The sequence below is a fragment of the Melanotaenia boesemani genome, chromosome 3, assembly GCF_017639745.1.
Source record: "Melanotaenia boesemani isolate fMelBoe1 chromosome 3, fMelBoe1.pri, whole genome shotgun sequence".
Taxonomy (NCBI): Eukaryota; Metazoa; Chordata; class Actinopteri; order Atheriniformes; family Melanotaeniidae; genus Melanotaenia; species Melanotaenia boesemani.
This window is the reverse complement of record NC_055684.1, coordinates 37,495,456-37,511,858: the sequence shown is the minus strand read 5'-3', so window position 1 is coordinate 37,511,858 and position 16,403 is coordinate 37,495,456. Positions and strand designations below refer to the sequence as shown.

At 36.7% G+C, this 16,403-nt stretch overlaps 1 protein-coding gene across 5 annotated transcripts; it reads right to left on the bottom strand.

The window, feature by feature from the left end:
• Nucleotides 1-785: 785 nt before the first annotated feature.
• Nucleotides 786-16,393, bottom strand: LOC121636535 (inter-alpha-trypsin inhibitor heavy chain H3-like). Of its 5 annotated transcripts, XM_041980092.1 has the most exons (23): nucleotides 9,368-9,532; nucleotides 9,073-9,203; nucleotides 8,948-8,983; nucleotides 8,829-8,852; nucleotides 8,503-8,657; nucleotides 8,300-8,404; nucleotides 8,058-8,220; nucleotides 7,821-7,931; nucleotides 7,603-7,728; nucleotides 7,416-7,532; nucleotides 7,164-7,332; nucleotides 6,537-6,662; nucleotides 6,074-6,255; nucleotides 5,808-5,993; nucleotides 5,500-5,639; nucleotides 5,193-5,353; nucleotides 4,429-4,458; nucleotides 4,304-4,348; nucleotides 3,211-3,318; nucleotides 2,914-3,115; nucleotides 2,602-2,777; nucleotides 2,379-2,490; nucleotides 789-2,288 (listed from the first exon to the last, which is right to left on the bottom strand). In XM_041980092.1, exons 2-23 carry the CDS (start codon nucleotides 9,073-9,075, stop codon nucleotides 2,153-2,155), a joined length of 2,613 nt encoding a protein of 870 aa, XP_041836026.1. In that variant the 5' UTR covers nucleotides 9,076-9,203; nucleotides 9,368-9,532; the 3' UTR covers nucleotides 789-2,152. The 5 variants fall into 5 exon arrangements, 4 of the variants coding, with proteins under 4 accessions (XP_041836023.1, XP_041836025.1, XP_041836027.1 ...); XM_041980089.1 differs by lacking the exons at nucleotides 9,073-9,203; nucleotides 9,368-9,532 and adding an exon at nucleotides 11,424-16,393 and having other exon boundaries at nucleotides 786-2,288; XM_041980091.1 differs by lacking the exons at nucleotides 9,073-9,203; nucleotides 9,368-9,532 and adding an exon at nucleotides 14,313-16,393 and having other exon boundaries at nucleotides 787-2,288.
• Between the last annotated feature and the right edge of the window lie 10 nt (nucleotides 16,394-16,403).

Below are 16,403 nucleotides of genomic sequence, written 5' to 3'. Positions count from 1 at the left end.
TGACCTGTGTCTCTGTGGTACCCTGTGTTTAGTGGTGGTGGATATTTTCATGACAGGTGTATTTATGTATTTAGATCATGTGACATTTAATGACACACAGGTGAACTTAATTGAACTAATTATGAGACTTTTGAAGGACTTGAAAAGAAAACTGGTAAACAGATTTTTTCTAGGAGGACTTAAGGAAACAGCAAATGATAAAGAGTAGTATTAAGCTTAATGTTGGGACTTACTTTAATAACACACTTTGTTTAATAAGTCTCAGACACATCTTGTATGTTTTGTAATGAAGACGAAACCACAGAATATGTACTGGTTAAGAGGCAGTAATGCACCACGATAACGTTTGCCAACCACCACAAAACAGAACATCTGCTTTCCATTTCTTTCTATTCTTTTTTATCTTACTTCACCTAATTAGACTGTTTTTTATAGGTCTATTACTTAAAACCCCAAGAAAAATAATCTGAAATGAAGTATATAAAATCTAGAATAAACTAGACCTTTTCAAGATAACGTAAACCCCAGACTACAACCACAACCTGACATAGTTTGAGAAATGAAATAACTTAATGCAGCTTAATGCAGTTTTTTCTTATTTGGCCCCAGTTTGTATGGGTAAAAAGTGTGATTTCATTTACAGCTGAAATCCAGCTGACAAACTAGAGTTTGAAGCTTGGTTATAAAAAAAGAAGAAGAAGAAAAAAAAAAAAGCACTGAAAATCTTTTCTAAATTTTGAGAGAATTTGTATTTGAATTTGCACCTGGAAACTCACAATAATAAAAGTAAATAAAAAGAAAGGAAAAAAAAACTCAATTTAATTTTTTAATTTAATATATGGCAACTAATATCTTTGTTTTTGTTATGAATCAGTTAATAAATGTGTTGAATTAATCATTTATATTTACTGGATGGAGTCAGCCTCCCCCAACACACTTGAATATAGCAGGTGTAGAAGGTGGGAACTCAATACAACAAAAGACAGTACACTTCTATAGAAATTAAAATCTTTTAAAGTGTTTTCATCTTTATTAGTGTGATTGCTGAAGAAACTCAGGTTTTCAGCTAGAACCGTACCCAAAAGGTGAAATCTTAAACGTGTGTAGGAGATTGGGCTATGAGCATTGGCGTAAATATTTGTAAAAGATGCCAGAGATGTAAACTAAAAGTATGAATTTCCTACAGCAGGGATCACCAAATCCAGACCTCTAGGAGCGCTGTCCTGTAGGTTTTAGATGTTTCCTTTGTTCAACACCTAACTCAAATTACTGGGTCAGAGGCTTATGCAGAACTTGACAACAAGTTGTTGGAGAACTACTGAAATTTAATCAGGTGTGTTACAGCAGGGAAACATCTAAAATGGGTGTGTCAAATTCCAGTCCTAGAGGGTCACTGTCCTGCAAGTTTTAGATGTTTCCCTAATCCAGAACATTTGATTCAATTCAAATGGATCCAATAGCTTCTTGTCAAGTTCTGCACAATGAGGCATGAATTTGAGTCAGGTGTTGAAGCAGGGAAATATCTAAAATCTGTACAAAATTAGGCCAAGAGACCTGGATTTGGTGACCCCTGCTGTAGGAAATTCATACTGTTGGTTTACATCTCTGGCATTCAAGCTTCAGAATACAATAAAAAATATTATCTTTTAACATTATATACAGCATTGACAAGTAAAGCATATTTGGCCAGTTTAGGATATTTTTGTGCAACCAAGAATCAAAGAATTAAATGAGCTTTTCGTGTGATTTTCACAGTTTATCATGTGCGATGGGAAATAGAAAAAAAAATTTGATTCTAAAAGAAAAGAAATATATTTAAACCACTCAAAATGACCAAAGATTTATCATAATACGCCACCAAAATGTTAAAAAAAAGTGTGGTCCAAGCTAATTTCTTATCCTTTATTTTATAGTTTGAACTAGTTCAGTTTGTGATCTATGTTTAAACTTCAATAACGAGTTTTATATTCTGTGTTAACCTACAGTTAGAAACCTTAAAATAATTTGGAGACTTGGACTGAATTTTCTGAGCACAACTTAGAACCCGACACAAATAGCTTGCTGCACCGTGATCTACCAAGACTAAGCCTTACTATTAAAATGCAATATGTTTTAAGCATGCCCTGCCACTCACACTTAGAGTTTCTTAGGATTAAACAGTAAAAAGGTCTGACACGGTGTAGTCCGAGGCTGTCCCGTCAATGAGGCCTCTTCCACCGTCGTCAACAAACCAACAGAGGATGTTTTCTCCCTTCTTCGCATCTCTGCTGAAGTCTTTTTGCAAGTGCCTGTATAGGATTAATCTTGACTTAGAAATAACATGGTCTTTAATTTTGCATGTATTTCTGTTTGTATGTTCAAACTTAGCAAAAATGTACCTGGTCACGTTGAGTGTTTGTCCTTTCACATCCATGATGGCATCGAATTTATCCAGGGCTTCACCTGAATGCAACTCTGTCACATGAAACGTAACCCCACGGTAGAACTGACCTGGTGGATAAGATGTAGATATTTTTTAGATACTGTTGTTGTTGTTATTATTATTATTATTAATAAATATGAGCCACAGTGTGACATGAAACCTTCCTGCTGTTTTCTTACCAAGCAGTCCGTGAACTGAAGGAGACAAGTGGTGGCTATCCAGTGTGTAGAAACCCAGGTAGTCTTGTTGGTCATGGCGATGTTTCCAAATCTTTGTGTGTTTTATGATCATAAATTTGACTGAATGCCTCAGTGTTACTGACAGGTTGCAGTTATTAGTCAATCTAAGCTCCAGACTGAAGAGAAGAGACAGAAGTTGTGATTTATAGCTGATTTTATTTATATATCACACAACCATGTCAGGCAAAGGTTTGTTAATGTGATTCAAGTAAAGTTTGAAGGTAGAGAAACACTTTCAAAGCAGTTACTTACTTGATATCCTTGAGGAAGGTTGTATCAGACCACAGCAGTTTCACCTGTTTGCCATTGTAAAGCACTGAGATATCCTGAGTATTTACCTCCAGCCTCACCCCCAGCTTCTGATGGGTGATACCAAAGCGGCCAAAGTAGGTGCTGTTGTTGCCATCTGGAACAAATTTCTTCTTGCCAATAATTTGGCCATTTACCACAAAGCCTACAAATGGAAAAAGATGGAGGATGTCCTTTCTCATATTGCACACAGAAAAGAAACTTGTTGGAGCAACTATGACGGCAGGGCTCAGTGCTGACCTGATTTCTTGTCTCTGACCAGATTGAAAATCGTCCCTGGATTGTCATTTATGGTGAAGCACAAAGCTTCGTCTGGCAGTTCTATGGTGAAATGAGGATCCCCATCCACTGCAAAAACAACAATCCAGTATTTTGTCAGAAATAAAGCAAACAGGAATATATTTTCATTAACCGTTTGCCCCACTCTCATGCCTGGTTAAGAGATCTTCGTGCTAGATTTGGGATGAGCATGCTCCTGCCCTGTGCTTCTAAGCGCATGACTTCCTGTTTAAGCTTTCCACTGCCACATGGGGGCAATGCTCACAGTATAGAACAGCTTGTGAAGGTGCCTCTTGGTTTTGTTTGTCCTGTTGTTGGTTTCTTTTGACAGTTCATTAGGTTTTGTGGAGAAAGTATACATTAAAACATTGCCGTCAGAGAGCATTATTGCATGTCTATGCTTTTATTTTATTTTGAGCGACATTTCTGGCACTTTCTCCTGTGTTATTGGTTCTTGTCCACCAGAGGTACAGTCTACAGGTGCAGAGAGATACATAAACAAATACGTACAAAAGTATGCAAGGATAATTTGTCTTATCATCTTTTTGACACACAAGGGATTTCATGTTCTTCCTCTGCCACATCTTCAGTTTGCGCACATCTCAAAAAAAACTTTAAGATGAGTAGAAATTTAATATCTAACCCAAAATGCATGTATGCAAATTTCAGTTATGCAAATTACCTATATAAGCAGTGAAGCAGCCGTGCAAAGGCTGTGTACTATCCCTGTTAAAGGAAACAGTCATGCCTGCTGGTCATTAGATATAACACAGCTTCATGGCTCTGCATTGGCTCCTCTTTTTCCTACATGAGGGCTATGTCTACCAGCCAATCAGCTAGCTGTTCATGGAAAAAGCAGAGGTAACCATAAGTAGTTGAAATTCTCAGAATAGCAGTGTGAAGCCTACCCGCATTCATTTAGAATTAAATATTTTAATCAAGTTAGTTTAGACTTGTGTATATTTGATTATTATTGTGAACATGAAAAGAGGAAAGTGCCTTCTAACAGTTTATGCATGAACAATGTATACTTAGAGTGTGTATAAAAGCTTACCTTTTCCTAGACCTTGGGCACTGGAAGCAGAAGGTTGTTTGAATCCTGTTAAAGCATATTTTTTATGAAGGTTTCAAAGACAAACTTTCCCTTTCTAAGACCAAGTTAAAGGAGAGTTTACATACCTCTGTGTTTCTCTGCTTCCTGTCGTTGGCCTGTGTAAAATAAAAAAGAAACAAATCATGTCTTACTGTTGCTGCTTTGGGATGAAAAGTTTGATTCCAGCTCTAAAAACTCTGCTAACGTGTTCTCCTATGACTCAGCCTTTGTTTGAGATGAATCGTGAAGGTCCTGCTGGTTTCCATGGAGACGAAGGAAGTTTTATAGTGAAGGATTTACTCTTCCTATCATAGACTATCTTGAGCTTCATTTCTTTCTGGATCCTCATGGTGTTTCTAAGTGAATTTGGGGAATATCTTTGGATTTTCCTGACTGATGGAAGTGTTGAAGATTATCAACATGGGCTTATTGCTTCCTGAGATATTTACCTGTATAACACCTCTACTAAAACACATGGAAAACTGCTCAGGTTCACTTTTTATCTCCTACTTTCCCACAGTTCCGCTTCAGACATTTGCTCATTTTTAGATGAACTGGGCTGCTATCCACTGGTTTTGTTTTAGGAGATAACCATTTACATTTTCTACTCTGACACAATAACACACACCTTGATTGTGACACTTCTGTAGTAATCTCACACATCTCAGCTTTCTTTTGAGACCAGAATTATACATACAGCCCTTATAGTTTTGAAGATATATTTAAATTATTTTGGGTATACTATTTCAGACAGGAGGCAGAAATAGAAGCCTCAAGAAGAGGTTAAACACCTTTTAAAGTAGTCACAAAATGTTAGAAGACACTAATTACTAAGTGAACATGACCTTACCTTCAGTCAGTTTATCAGCTATAAAGGAGCTGTCTGCTCCATCCTCAGTTTCAGGCTTGGTGACCACCATGGATGTAAGAGGTGTGACAAAGTTGTACAGCAGAGAAATATCCAGGGCCTTAGCTATTGCATTGTCTTTGTCCTGCTGAGTACCAATATCACTGAAAGAGAAGAAAAAAAAGGATATTACTGTTTTTCAATGTCATACTCAATGACTTGTATGATATAAGAATTCAGCTTAATGAAATGGCCTGAGCAGTCTCCCAGGGCCATCTGTCACAGTTTAAAGAGATATTCGGAGAGGAACCTCTTCTCCAGTAGCTGTTGGATGGTGAGATAGGCCCACAAACGCTCTGTGAAATCTCCAAAGATGTATTCCTTCTCTGGGTACATCACGAGCCAGTTTAATACACTGGCCTTTTCCTGTATCTGAATGTCCCCTTTAGACTATAAAGAGATAGATTAAAAGATAAGGAAGGAGATTCATAATGTCATTGGATAAAAAGATATATATAAGCTATACTGGGTATTTGTTCACCTTTTTTTTTTTTTTTTTTTATCAGAAACATCTCATTCAAGTTGTGAATGATGTATTCTTTGCTGTCTATTTCTTACCCCCTGGGCAACAACCTCCACCAAGAAGTTATCCATGTCACGTTCATTCAACTGACCGGCCACCACAATCTCTGAGCCATTGAACAACTGGTTGTAGTGGGTTTTGGTCAAGGAGCCTACTGCATGGTCAGGATAACGCAGGTCCACCTCTAAGAGCAGAGGGCTGGACACCTCTTCATAAAAACCGTGCAAAAGAGACAAAATCCAGACTTTTTAATATCTTTCCACAATCTGCTCAGTGCTTTTCTTATTTGTCTTTCACTTACCCATAGCTGAACAACTACATCTGAACCCTCAAAAACTCTGCGAGCCAGTCCTTTGTTGTGCCTGCACATCACATCCAGGAAGGAGTAGTCCACATCGTTTCCAAATCCAAGACAAAATAGAGACATCTTTCCTGCAATAGCAGAATGCACATTCTGCTGGATGGTCCGGGTGTTGGTGACCCCTGCAGGTGTACAAGCACATCTGTTATAAAGGGTCGAGTACCAGACTTCTCACATTTCTTCTTCAAGTGCTTGTGAACCTATTGAAAATTAGACTGAAATCACACTATGGCATTCATAAATCTGGAAGGGATTTTATATATTTTCAACCCTGAAAGGACTTTCCATAAGTTTATCTTGCCAAAGAGACCTGCCAGAAAGAAGCTAGGAGGGAGAAACCCCTTAACTACTCTTTAATGTTTATCTGACCAACTCTTTTTCAGATCTACCAAACATAGCTCACCTCTGTTTGGCATCCCATCTGTCAGCAAAATTATCAAATCGAAGCTTCTCTCTGGAACTTTCTTATCTTGTCTTTCTCTCTTCAGCAAGTCTACCGCCTTCAGTACAGCACTGTTGATATCTGTGACTGAAAAGCATTGACACAAAGAGCAAATATGAAAATGTGCATCATATTTGACACATACAGTTTCTGAGACCTTTTGCATCACTTTATGGTAAAAAAAAAAAAAAACATGGCTCACAGCCTTGTTAGACACAAGCTGATATTTGTTTTCTGCCCCCTGGTGGATACATTTTGAACTACAATAATTTCAACATCACACTGTAATAAACCGTAAATATACACATTTTTTAATATATAGGGTTAAAATTTGTATGAGTAGTTTTAAAAGTGCAAATATGTGCAAATAAACTTCATCAATCAATCAATCAGTTTGTGTCAGCTAGTGAAAATGGTAAAATATGTCTTCTTTAATTCTGTGTTACCATCTGTGCTGGCTGGTTACCTTGATGACACAAATGTAAAATAGAATGAAAAAAATCTGCAGGAACTAAATTTAAAATGACTTTTTACAACTGGATTAATAACTAGGAGATTAAAAATATTTAAAATAAAACATCATCATACCATGACCTGCTTTAATCCTCCTGACAAAGTGGATGGCTTCAGAAACGTTTTCCTCGGTTGCTTTGGTGAGAGAGTCCTGCCACTGGATAACCTTATCATCAAACAGGATGATTGCAAAGTGGTCATTTTCCTGGAGGTCTTTCACAAAGGAAACCATGGCTTCCTGAGTCTGCAAAGGTTTACAGGTTAGATATAAAGATGTTTGAGAATTATGTGCACTTATGTTACTGACTTACACACATATCATGTTACCTGTGTGATCTTTGTTCCCTTCATTGATCCACTCTTATCGATTACAAACACGACATTTTTTGGGACTATGGCGAGGTCAGGGGGAGAGAAGAAGTGCACAAAGTATCCGTTCACAACCTGAAGGAAAACAGCATTAATATAAGAACCAAGCACAAGTTCATAAGACATGCTCTCAGGGCTCACTGACCTGAATCTCCCCAAAATTCCTTTCCCGTTTCACGTCATACTTGATGATAAAATCTCCATTAATTATGGTTCCTTCACACCCTGGACATTTCTGCTGTTCTACTGTTGGTGAGAAAGAGATGTGTGCCTGAGAAACAAAGAAATGCAGTTTATTAGACATGAACTGACCATAATGCAGTAGGGTTAAAAAAAACAAAACTATAGAACAGAAGTCTGTACCTTTGTGTCTGTGATGGTTTTTTCTATCAGAGGGAGCAGCTCATTGTGAAGGAAAGTTGCAGTGGCCTCAATAAAAGTAATTCCCTGCGGCTCATAGATGTCGGCCAGAATCTGTGCACATAAACACACACATTCAGACTTAGATCAGGTGTGGAGTGACAGGAAGATGCCGACATTCCTCAGCTCATCCCAGCCATGTCAATGTTTTAAAAACTAAAAGAGGATAGTGTGTTCAACCTGAAGCTCCTGCACCGGCTTTTCAGTTTTAACTCGAATCAAAATCTCGTATTGGCCCAATTTCCGCTGAAGCAGCTCTTCATAGATGAGACTGAAAGTCACGCGGCTTCTGGCAGCGATGTTGACAGACACCGAAAACTTCTCCATCTTTCTCCCAGAGGCCCTGTTGGAGTGGAAAAGGATTATATCATCTCATGTTCATGAGACTACATGTGCACTTTCTTTTCTTTAGTCAGACTTACTTCACCAGTCCAGCAGATTGTCCCAAGGAAACAGCTTTTTCATACTGTTTCTTGGCTGTCTCTTTCTCCTTCACCTCTCCAGCATACACCTGACCACTGATTTCCCTGAGAGGCACAAGGATGTTTGTCAGAGTGATAGCGGCAGATACAGTACCCTATATTTCATGGTCACGGTCAAAAGCACAGTAAGAATTTTGACTGACATGCTGAAGTTGGTGATGAAGGCAGACTTGGGTAGCTCCACTTCAAAGGTGATTTCTTGGGAGGAGTCGGCTTTGTTCAGAGCCCCGGAGGTCATGACAGTGTGGGCAAAACGAGATGTCACAGTGCAGGCAATTCTCATACTGTACATCTCCACCTTCATGGTGTATGGACAGATAAGGATGTGAAATTAGATAAACTTGATAGGTCAACAGTTTGAGGAAATCGAAAATGATCAAGGCTAACTGTTAAAGAGAGCGAGTAGTCTTCTGTCCCAGAATTCAGATGCCACAATGGTTCGTAAACACAATACAATGAGGTGTCTTACATTTGCAGAGTTTGTGCTTCTTTTCTGTGGAAGAAAAGGTGTAATATTTTTTAAATCAACATCAGGTGAGCTTATGTAACTTCTGTTGTTTCTAAATTTGTCTTCAAACATTCATATACCTTTACTGTTCTGGTGCCCATGGTTTCTTGAGACACCTGGAACACAACACACAATGCACAATAATCAAGAAAAAATAACAGAATGCATGAATATTTGCATGTGATTTCCCAAATTATTTACTAACCATATTCTGGTATGAAGTTCTCAGATAAATGCATAATTACTGTATAAGTAATCCCCATCACAGAATCCATTCTTTTGATACTCTTAGTTGGCTCCTCAGTATTTCAGAAAGTGTCTAACAAAACCTTTTTTCTGGAAAATATGAAGCATGCAATGCTTCCTCATGTTTGTGGACTGATATTTGCTCCCAGAATCAGACAAATATGCTAGTATAGGAGTGGTAAAGGATTATTGTATGAAAAAGCCACAACAAGCTGAGAAAGAGCGATTTTTGGAAATCTGAACTGATGCCTCACTTTTTATTTACTAAGGAAGCAAACAGAGCAAAAGCTAGGCAGCTGAATGAAGATTTACTGAGGATGAAAAGAGGAAAAAATAAGTAAGGTAAACAGGAGATGTTTTATATACTAATGTTAGTGAGACAGAGAAAGCAACACGACTGCAGAGATAAATAAAAACAGTCATATTCTGTGTTTTCTTCTTATTTAATGTATGTTTTAATCTTATTGTTGAAATGAAGTGTGTAATTTTGGTCTTAATAATTAAGAAAAGCACAGAGAAATCTGGACACAGAAAACCAACTTAAGAGCTAAAAGTTGGCAACAGTTGTGGTTACTAGACCCACCTCTGCACCGCTGCCAGACATTCAGTGTGTTTGTTTGAGGGTTTTTATCTGGAAACACCGGTTCTTACAACTGTAGATGTATACTTTTATTCACAGGACTCAGCATGATAAAGAAAAACATACCAGCAGCCAAAGAAAACAAAGAATAACCGACGTGTTTGTGTGGAAATGCTGAGCATCCACTATAAAGTCTAACAAGTTGTCTTTACTCATAAAATGTATGCAAACAAAAGTTTTAGAAACTTGAGTTAATTTGACTCAGTAAAACTAAAGTAAGCTCAATAATGAGTATGTGTGATTAAATCCTAGAGATAACATGTCATAAAATCATGCTTTTATTTTCCATGTACACATTCATTTCAGGTTTACTTTACTCAGAAAAATACCTCTTTCCCTTCTTTGCAGCAGGAACTTGGTGTGGACGTGGTCTTTGCTAAACTACAATTGCTGTCTGTGAATTTGTGATGCTATGAAACGTAGAGCTGTCACCCAAATTAAAAAAGAAGTGGACCTTATTACATCATAACATGAACGTTTACTGGAAAAATGTGAAACTCATTACGTTATAATGTGATAAGTTTTATTGTTAAAATGTGGAATATAAACCGTATTCCACATTTAACGAGGAGACTGTCCATGCAGTAGATCAGAGAAATGTCTAATTTACCAAATGAGATTAAGTTGTACTTCATACTAGGCTGAGACAAGAAGAAACTGAACCACAGTGAAGCTGGAGGACACTGTGATAATGTTGATGTTGCACCATTAAACCAGACAGGACTACATGTCAGCAACTTTATTCTCCCAGCAGTGCATATAGCCTTATGTAATTTAAATTTTAGTTTTCAGAAGACAGTTATGCCATAGGCGTAACCACAGGTGCACGTTAACCAAAAACAACACGCACATACAAACACATGCAACTACCGTGTTGTTCATAACTGTCCCACATTCCTGTGTGAACAACAATAAACCAGAGTAGAAAAATGAATCCTTGACAAAAAGAACTGAAATGTTTCTGCTTGATGACAAAAGTCTCCTTTAAATATATTTTGCTCCAGTATTTCTGGGTCAACATCTGCTTATAGTACTTTGTATTTAATGTTCTAACAATTAAACCATCACGTTATAACATGATAAAGTCAGTTTGTTTTTAGTTTGTGTAACAGCTCTACGCTCCTGTAAACCACATAGTTTCAAATAAGAAAAATAAAGTTACACATCAGCAACTTGAGAACAGACACATGCAACTAGTTAAAATTATTCATTTTTATCATTAATCAACATTATAACAGGTAAACTGTATTTTTATGTCTGTAACATGTTGCCTCTGCACGGAGACAATGTTGAAAGGTGGGTTATTGTTGATATAAGATCATTATGGTGACTAAAACACAGTTTCCTATCATTTTTTTTCTCTTTTATCACATGAGGAGCTTCAGAGGGACAGATCAATAAAGGTGACATGAGATGCATTTTTGGTTTCATTTCCTGTATAACTCAGTTTTATTTATTGTAACAGCAAAACAATAAGAACAAAAGAAAGCTAAACTAGAGACACTTTTAGAGACATTTAAGTTTGTATTATTGGAAAATGGACATGAAATTATAATAAATTCATAATTCAAGTGCATAAGATCAGCATCAATAAAAACCTGATCAAAATTAAGTTATACCCATTAAATCGATTAAAGTCAATGGAACATTTACAACTTTGCATTCAATACCTGTGTCAGTGCATCTTTCTTGGAAATAACAAAAGCTCCCTGGACCTGAGCTGGAAGACAGATGCAGAGACAAATCCACAGCAGCATGGCTCTCCACATCATGGGCATGACTGGAAAACAGGAGGACCTCTCCTCTTGCATCCCTGAAAACAAGTTCACTGGGAATCTGAGGCAAGTGGGATTTAAGTCTTCCTGTAAGAGTTTCTCCACCCACACTGTTTTACAGGAAAAGGGATTCTACACCCCAATAATGAGTCTGTGTTGTGTAGTTTTCTATGGGTCGCATGCTTGTGATGGTTGATGATGATGTTCATTCTGTCTTAACTTGCCTTATAGGTGTGTGCTTTTACTGAACACAGTCGATCAGGATTAAAGTTCATTCAAAATAATGAGTTTGTTTTCTCATATAATCTCTTTTTATTCTGCAAACTGAACAAGGCTGACAGTCTGTTATAGCCAAATTAACTTTATTTCAGGGTGATGTGGAATAGAAGTCCTACAGCAGACTTTTCAAGACCTTTACAATCTTTTTTTTTATCACTAATTGGAGTTCACACTGATTGGGATTTCTGTTAACTAATTAAGCATGAAAGCATCTAGGTGTGTCCCTTTCAACATGCAATGGTTAAAAATGACCACACACAAATTAAACAAGTAAAAATTTATTATTAATTCTCAATTATTATGGACTGATATTTGTTCCCAGAATTAGACAGATATGCTAGTATAGGACTGGTAAAGGATTATTGTGTGCAAAAGTCAGACTTACATAAAAGAGAAGCCACAAGAGGCTGAGAAAGAGCGATTTTTGGAAATCTGAACTGATGACTCACTTTTTATTTACTAAGGAAGCAAACAGAGCAAAAGCTAGGCAGCTGAATGATGATTTACTGAGGATGAAAAGAGGAAAAAATAAGTAAGGTAAACAGGAGATGTTTTATATATTAATGTTAGTGAGACAGAGAAAGCAACACGACTACAGAGATAAATAAAAACAGTCATATTCTGTGTTTTCTTCTTATTTAATGTATGTTTTAATGTTATTGTTGAAATGAAGTGTGTAATTTTGGTCTTAATAATTAAGAAAAGCACAGAGAAATCTGGACACAGAAAACCAACTTAAGAGCTACAAGTTGGCAACAGTTGTGGTTACTAGACCCACCTCTGCACCGCTGCCAGACATTCAGTGTGTTTGTTTGAGGGTTTTTATCTGGAAACACCGGTTCTTACAACTGTAGATGTATACTTTTATTCACAGGACTCAGCATGATAAAGAAAAACATACCAGCAGCCAAAGAAAACAAAGAATAACCGACGTGTTTGTGTGGAAATGCTGAGCATCCACTATAAAGTCTAACAAGTTGTCTTTACTCATAAAATGTATGCAAACAAAAGTTTTAGAAACTTGAGTTAATTTGACTCAGTAAAACTAAAGTAAGCTCAATAATGAGTATGTGTGATTAAATCCTAGAGATAACATGTCATAAAATCATGCTTTTATTTTCCATGTACACATTCATTTCAGGTTTACTTTACTCAGAAAAATACCTCTTTCCCTTCTTTGCAGCAGGAACTTGGTGTGGACGTGGTCTTTGCTAAACTACAATTGCTGTCTGTGAATTTGTGATGCTATGAAACGTAGAGCTGTCACCCAAATTAAAAAAGAAGTGGACCTTATTACATCATAACATGAACGTTTACTGGAAAAATGTGAAACTCATTACGTTATAATGTGATAAGTTTTATTGTTAAAATGTGGAATATAAACCGTATTCCACATTTAACGAGGAGACTGTCCATGCAGTAGATCAGAGAAATGTCTAATTTACCAAATGAGATTAAGTTGTACTTCATACTAGGCTGAGACAAGAAGAAACTGAACCACAGTGAAGCTGGAGGACACTGTGATAATGTTGATGTTGCACCATTAAACCAGACAGGACTACATGTCAGCAACTTTATTCTCCCAGCAGTGCATATAGCCTTATGTAATTTAAATTTTAGTTTTCAGAAGACAGTTATGCCATAGGCGTAACCACAGGTGCACGTTAACCAAAAACAACACGCACATACAAACACATGCAACTACCGTGTTGTTCATAACTGTCCCACATTCCTGTGTGAACAACAATAAACCAGAGTAGAAAAATGAATCCTTGACAAAAAGAACTGAAATGTTTCTGCTTGATGACAAAAGTCTCCTTTAAATATATTTTGCTCCAGTATTTCTGGGTCAACATCTGCTTATAGTACTTTGTATTTAATGTTCTAACAATTAAACCATCACGTTATAACATGATAAAGTCAGTTTGTTTTTAGTTTGTGTAACAGCTCTACGCTCCTGTAAACCACATAGTTTCAAATAAGAAAAATAAAGTTACACATCAGCAACTTGAGAACAGACACATGCAACTAGTTAAAATTATTCATTTTTATCATTAATCAACATTATAACAGGTAAACTGTATTTTTATGTCTGTAACATGTTGCCTCTGCACGGAGACAATGTTGAAAGGTGGGTTATTGTTGATATAAGATCATTATGGTGACTAAAACACAGTTTCCTATCATTTTTTTTCTCTTTTATCACATGAGGAGCTTCAGAGGGACAGATCAATAAAGGTGACATGAGATGCATTTTTGGTTTCATTTCCTGTATAACTCAGTTTTATTTATTGTAACAGCAAAACAATAAGAACAAAAGAAAGCTAAACTAGAGACACTTTTAGAGACATTTAAGTTTGTATTATTGGAAAATGGACATGAAATTATAATAAATTCATAATTCAAGTGCATAAGATCAGCATCAATAAAAACCTGATCAAAATTAAGTTATACCCATTAAATCGATTAAAGTCAATGGAACATTTACAACTTTGCATTCAATACCTGTGTCAGTGCATCTTTCTTGGAAATAACAAAAGCTCCCTGGACCTGAGCTGGAAGACAGATGCAGAGACAAATCCACAGCAGCATGGCTCTCCACATCATGGGCATGACTGGAAAACAGGAGGACCTCTCCTCTTGCATCCCTGAAAACAAGTTCACTGGGAATCTGAGGCAAGTGGGATTTAAGTCTTCCTGTAAGAGTTTCTCCACCCACACTGTTTTACAGGAAAAGGGATTCTACACCCCAATAATGAGTCTGTGTTGTGTAGTTTTCTATGGGTCGCATGCTTGTGATGGTTGATGATGATGTTCATTCTGTCTTAACTTGCCTTATAGGTGTGTGCTTTTACTGAACACAGTCGATCAGGATTAAAGTTCATTCAAAATAATGAGTTTGTTTTCTCATATAATCTCTTTTTATTCTGCAAACTGAACAAGGCTGACAGTCTGTTATAGCCAAATTAACTTTATTTCAGGGTGATGTGGAATAGAAGTCCTACAGCAGACTTTTCAAGACCTTTACAATCTTTTTTTTTATCACTAATTGGAGTTCACACTGATTGGGATTTCTGTTAACTAATTAAGCATGAAAGCATCTAGGTGTGTCCCTTTCAACATGCAATGGTTAAAAATGACCACACACAAATTAAACAAGTAAAAATTTATTATTAATTCTCAATTATTATGGACTGATATTTGTTCCCAGAATTAGACAGATATGCTAGTATAGGACTGGTAAAGGATTATTGTGTGCAAAAGTCAGACTTACATAAAAGAGAAGCCACAAGAGGCTGAGAAAGAGCGATTTTTGGAAATCTGAACTGATGACTCACTTTTTATTTACTAAGGAAGCAAACAGAGCAAAAGCTAGGCAGCTGAATGATGATTTACTGAGGATGAAAAGAGGAAAAAATAAGTAAGGTAAACAGGAGATGTTTTATATATTAATGTTAGTGAGACAGAGAAAGCAACACGACTACAGAGATAAATAAAAACAGTCATATTCTGTGTTTTCTTCTTATTTAATGTATGTTTTAATGTTATTGTTGAAATGAAGTGTGTAATTTTGGTCTTAATAATTAAGAAAAGCACAGAGAAATCTGGACACAGAAAACCAACTTAAGAGCTACAAGTTGGCAACAGTTGTGGTTACTAGACCCACCTCTGCACCGCTGCCAGACATTCAGTGTGTTTGTTTGAGGGTTTTTATCTGGAAACACCGGTTCTTACAACTGTAGATGTATACTTTTATTCACAGGACTCAGCATGATAAAAAAAAAACACACCAGCAGCCAAAGAAAACAAAGAATAACCGACGTGTTTGTGTGGAAATGCTGAGCATCCACTATAAAGTCTAACAAGTTGTCTTTACTCATAAAATGTATGCAAACAAAAGTTTTAGAAACTTGAGTTTATTTGACTCAGTAAAACTAAAATAAGCTCAATAATGAGTATGTGTGATTAAATCCTAGAGATAACATGTCATAAAATCATGCTTTCATTTTCCATGTACACATTCATTTCAGGTTTACTTTACTCAGAAAAATACCTCTTTCCCTTCTTTGCAGCAGGAACTTGGTGTGGACGTGGTCTTTGCTAAACTACAATTGCTGTCTGTGAATTTGTGATGCTATGAAACGTAGAGCTGTCACCCAAATTAAAAAAGAAGTGGACCTTATTACATCATAACATGAACGTTTACCGGAAAAATGTGAAACTCATTACGTTATAATGTGATAAGTTTTATTGTTAAAATGTGGAATATAAACCGTATTCCACATTTAACGAGGAGACTGTCCATGCAGTAGATCAGAGAAATGTCTAATTTACCAAATGAGATTAAGTTGTACTTCATACTAGGCTGAGACAAGGAGAAACTGAACCACAGTGAAGCTGGAGGACACTGTGATAATGTTGATGTTGCACCATTAAACCAGACAGGACTACATGTCAGCAACTTTATTCTCCCAGCGGTGCATATAGCCTTATGTAATTTAAATTTTAGTTTTCAGAAGACAGTTACGCCATAGGCGTAACCACAGGTGCACGTTAACCAAAAACAACACGCACATATAAACACATGCAACTACC

Bases quoted from the DNA above. Each gene is read 5' to 3' on its own strand.
- LOC121636535 (XM_041980089.1), bottom strand. From the start codon at position 11,564: ATGCAAGAGGAGAGGTCCTCCTGTTTTCCAGTCATGCCCATGATGTGG. The intron at 6,663-7,163 runs GTATGATGATGT...AATGCTTTTCAG, and splicing joins GAGGATTAAAGCAGGTCATG to TCACAGATATCAACAGTGCT. The intron at 5,354-5,499 runs GTTCCTCTCCGA...CTTCTCTTTCAG, and splicing joins CAACAGCTACTGGAGAAGAG to TGATATTGGTACTCAGCAGG.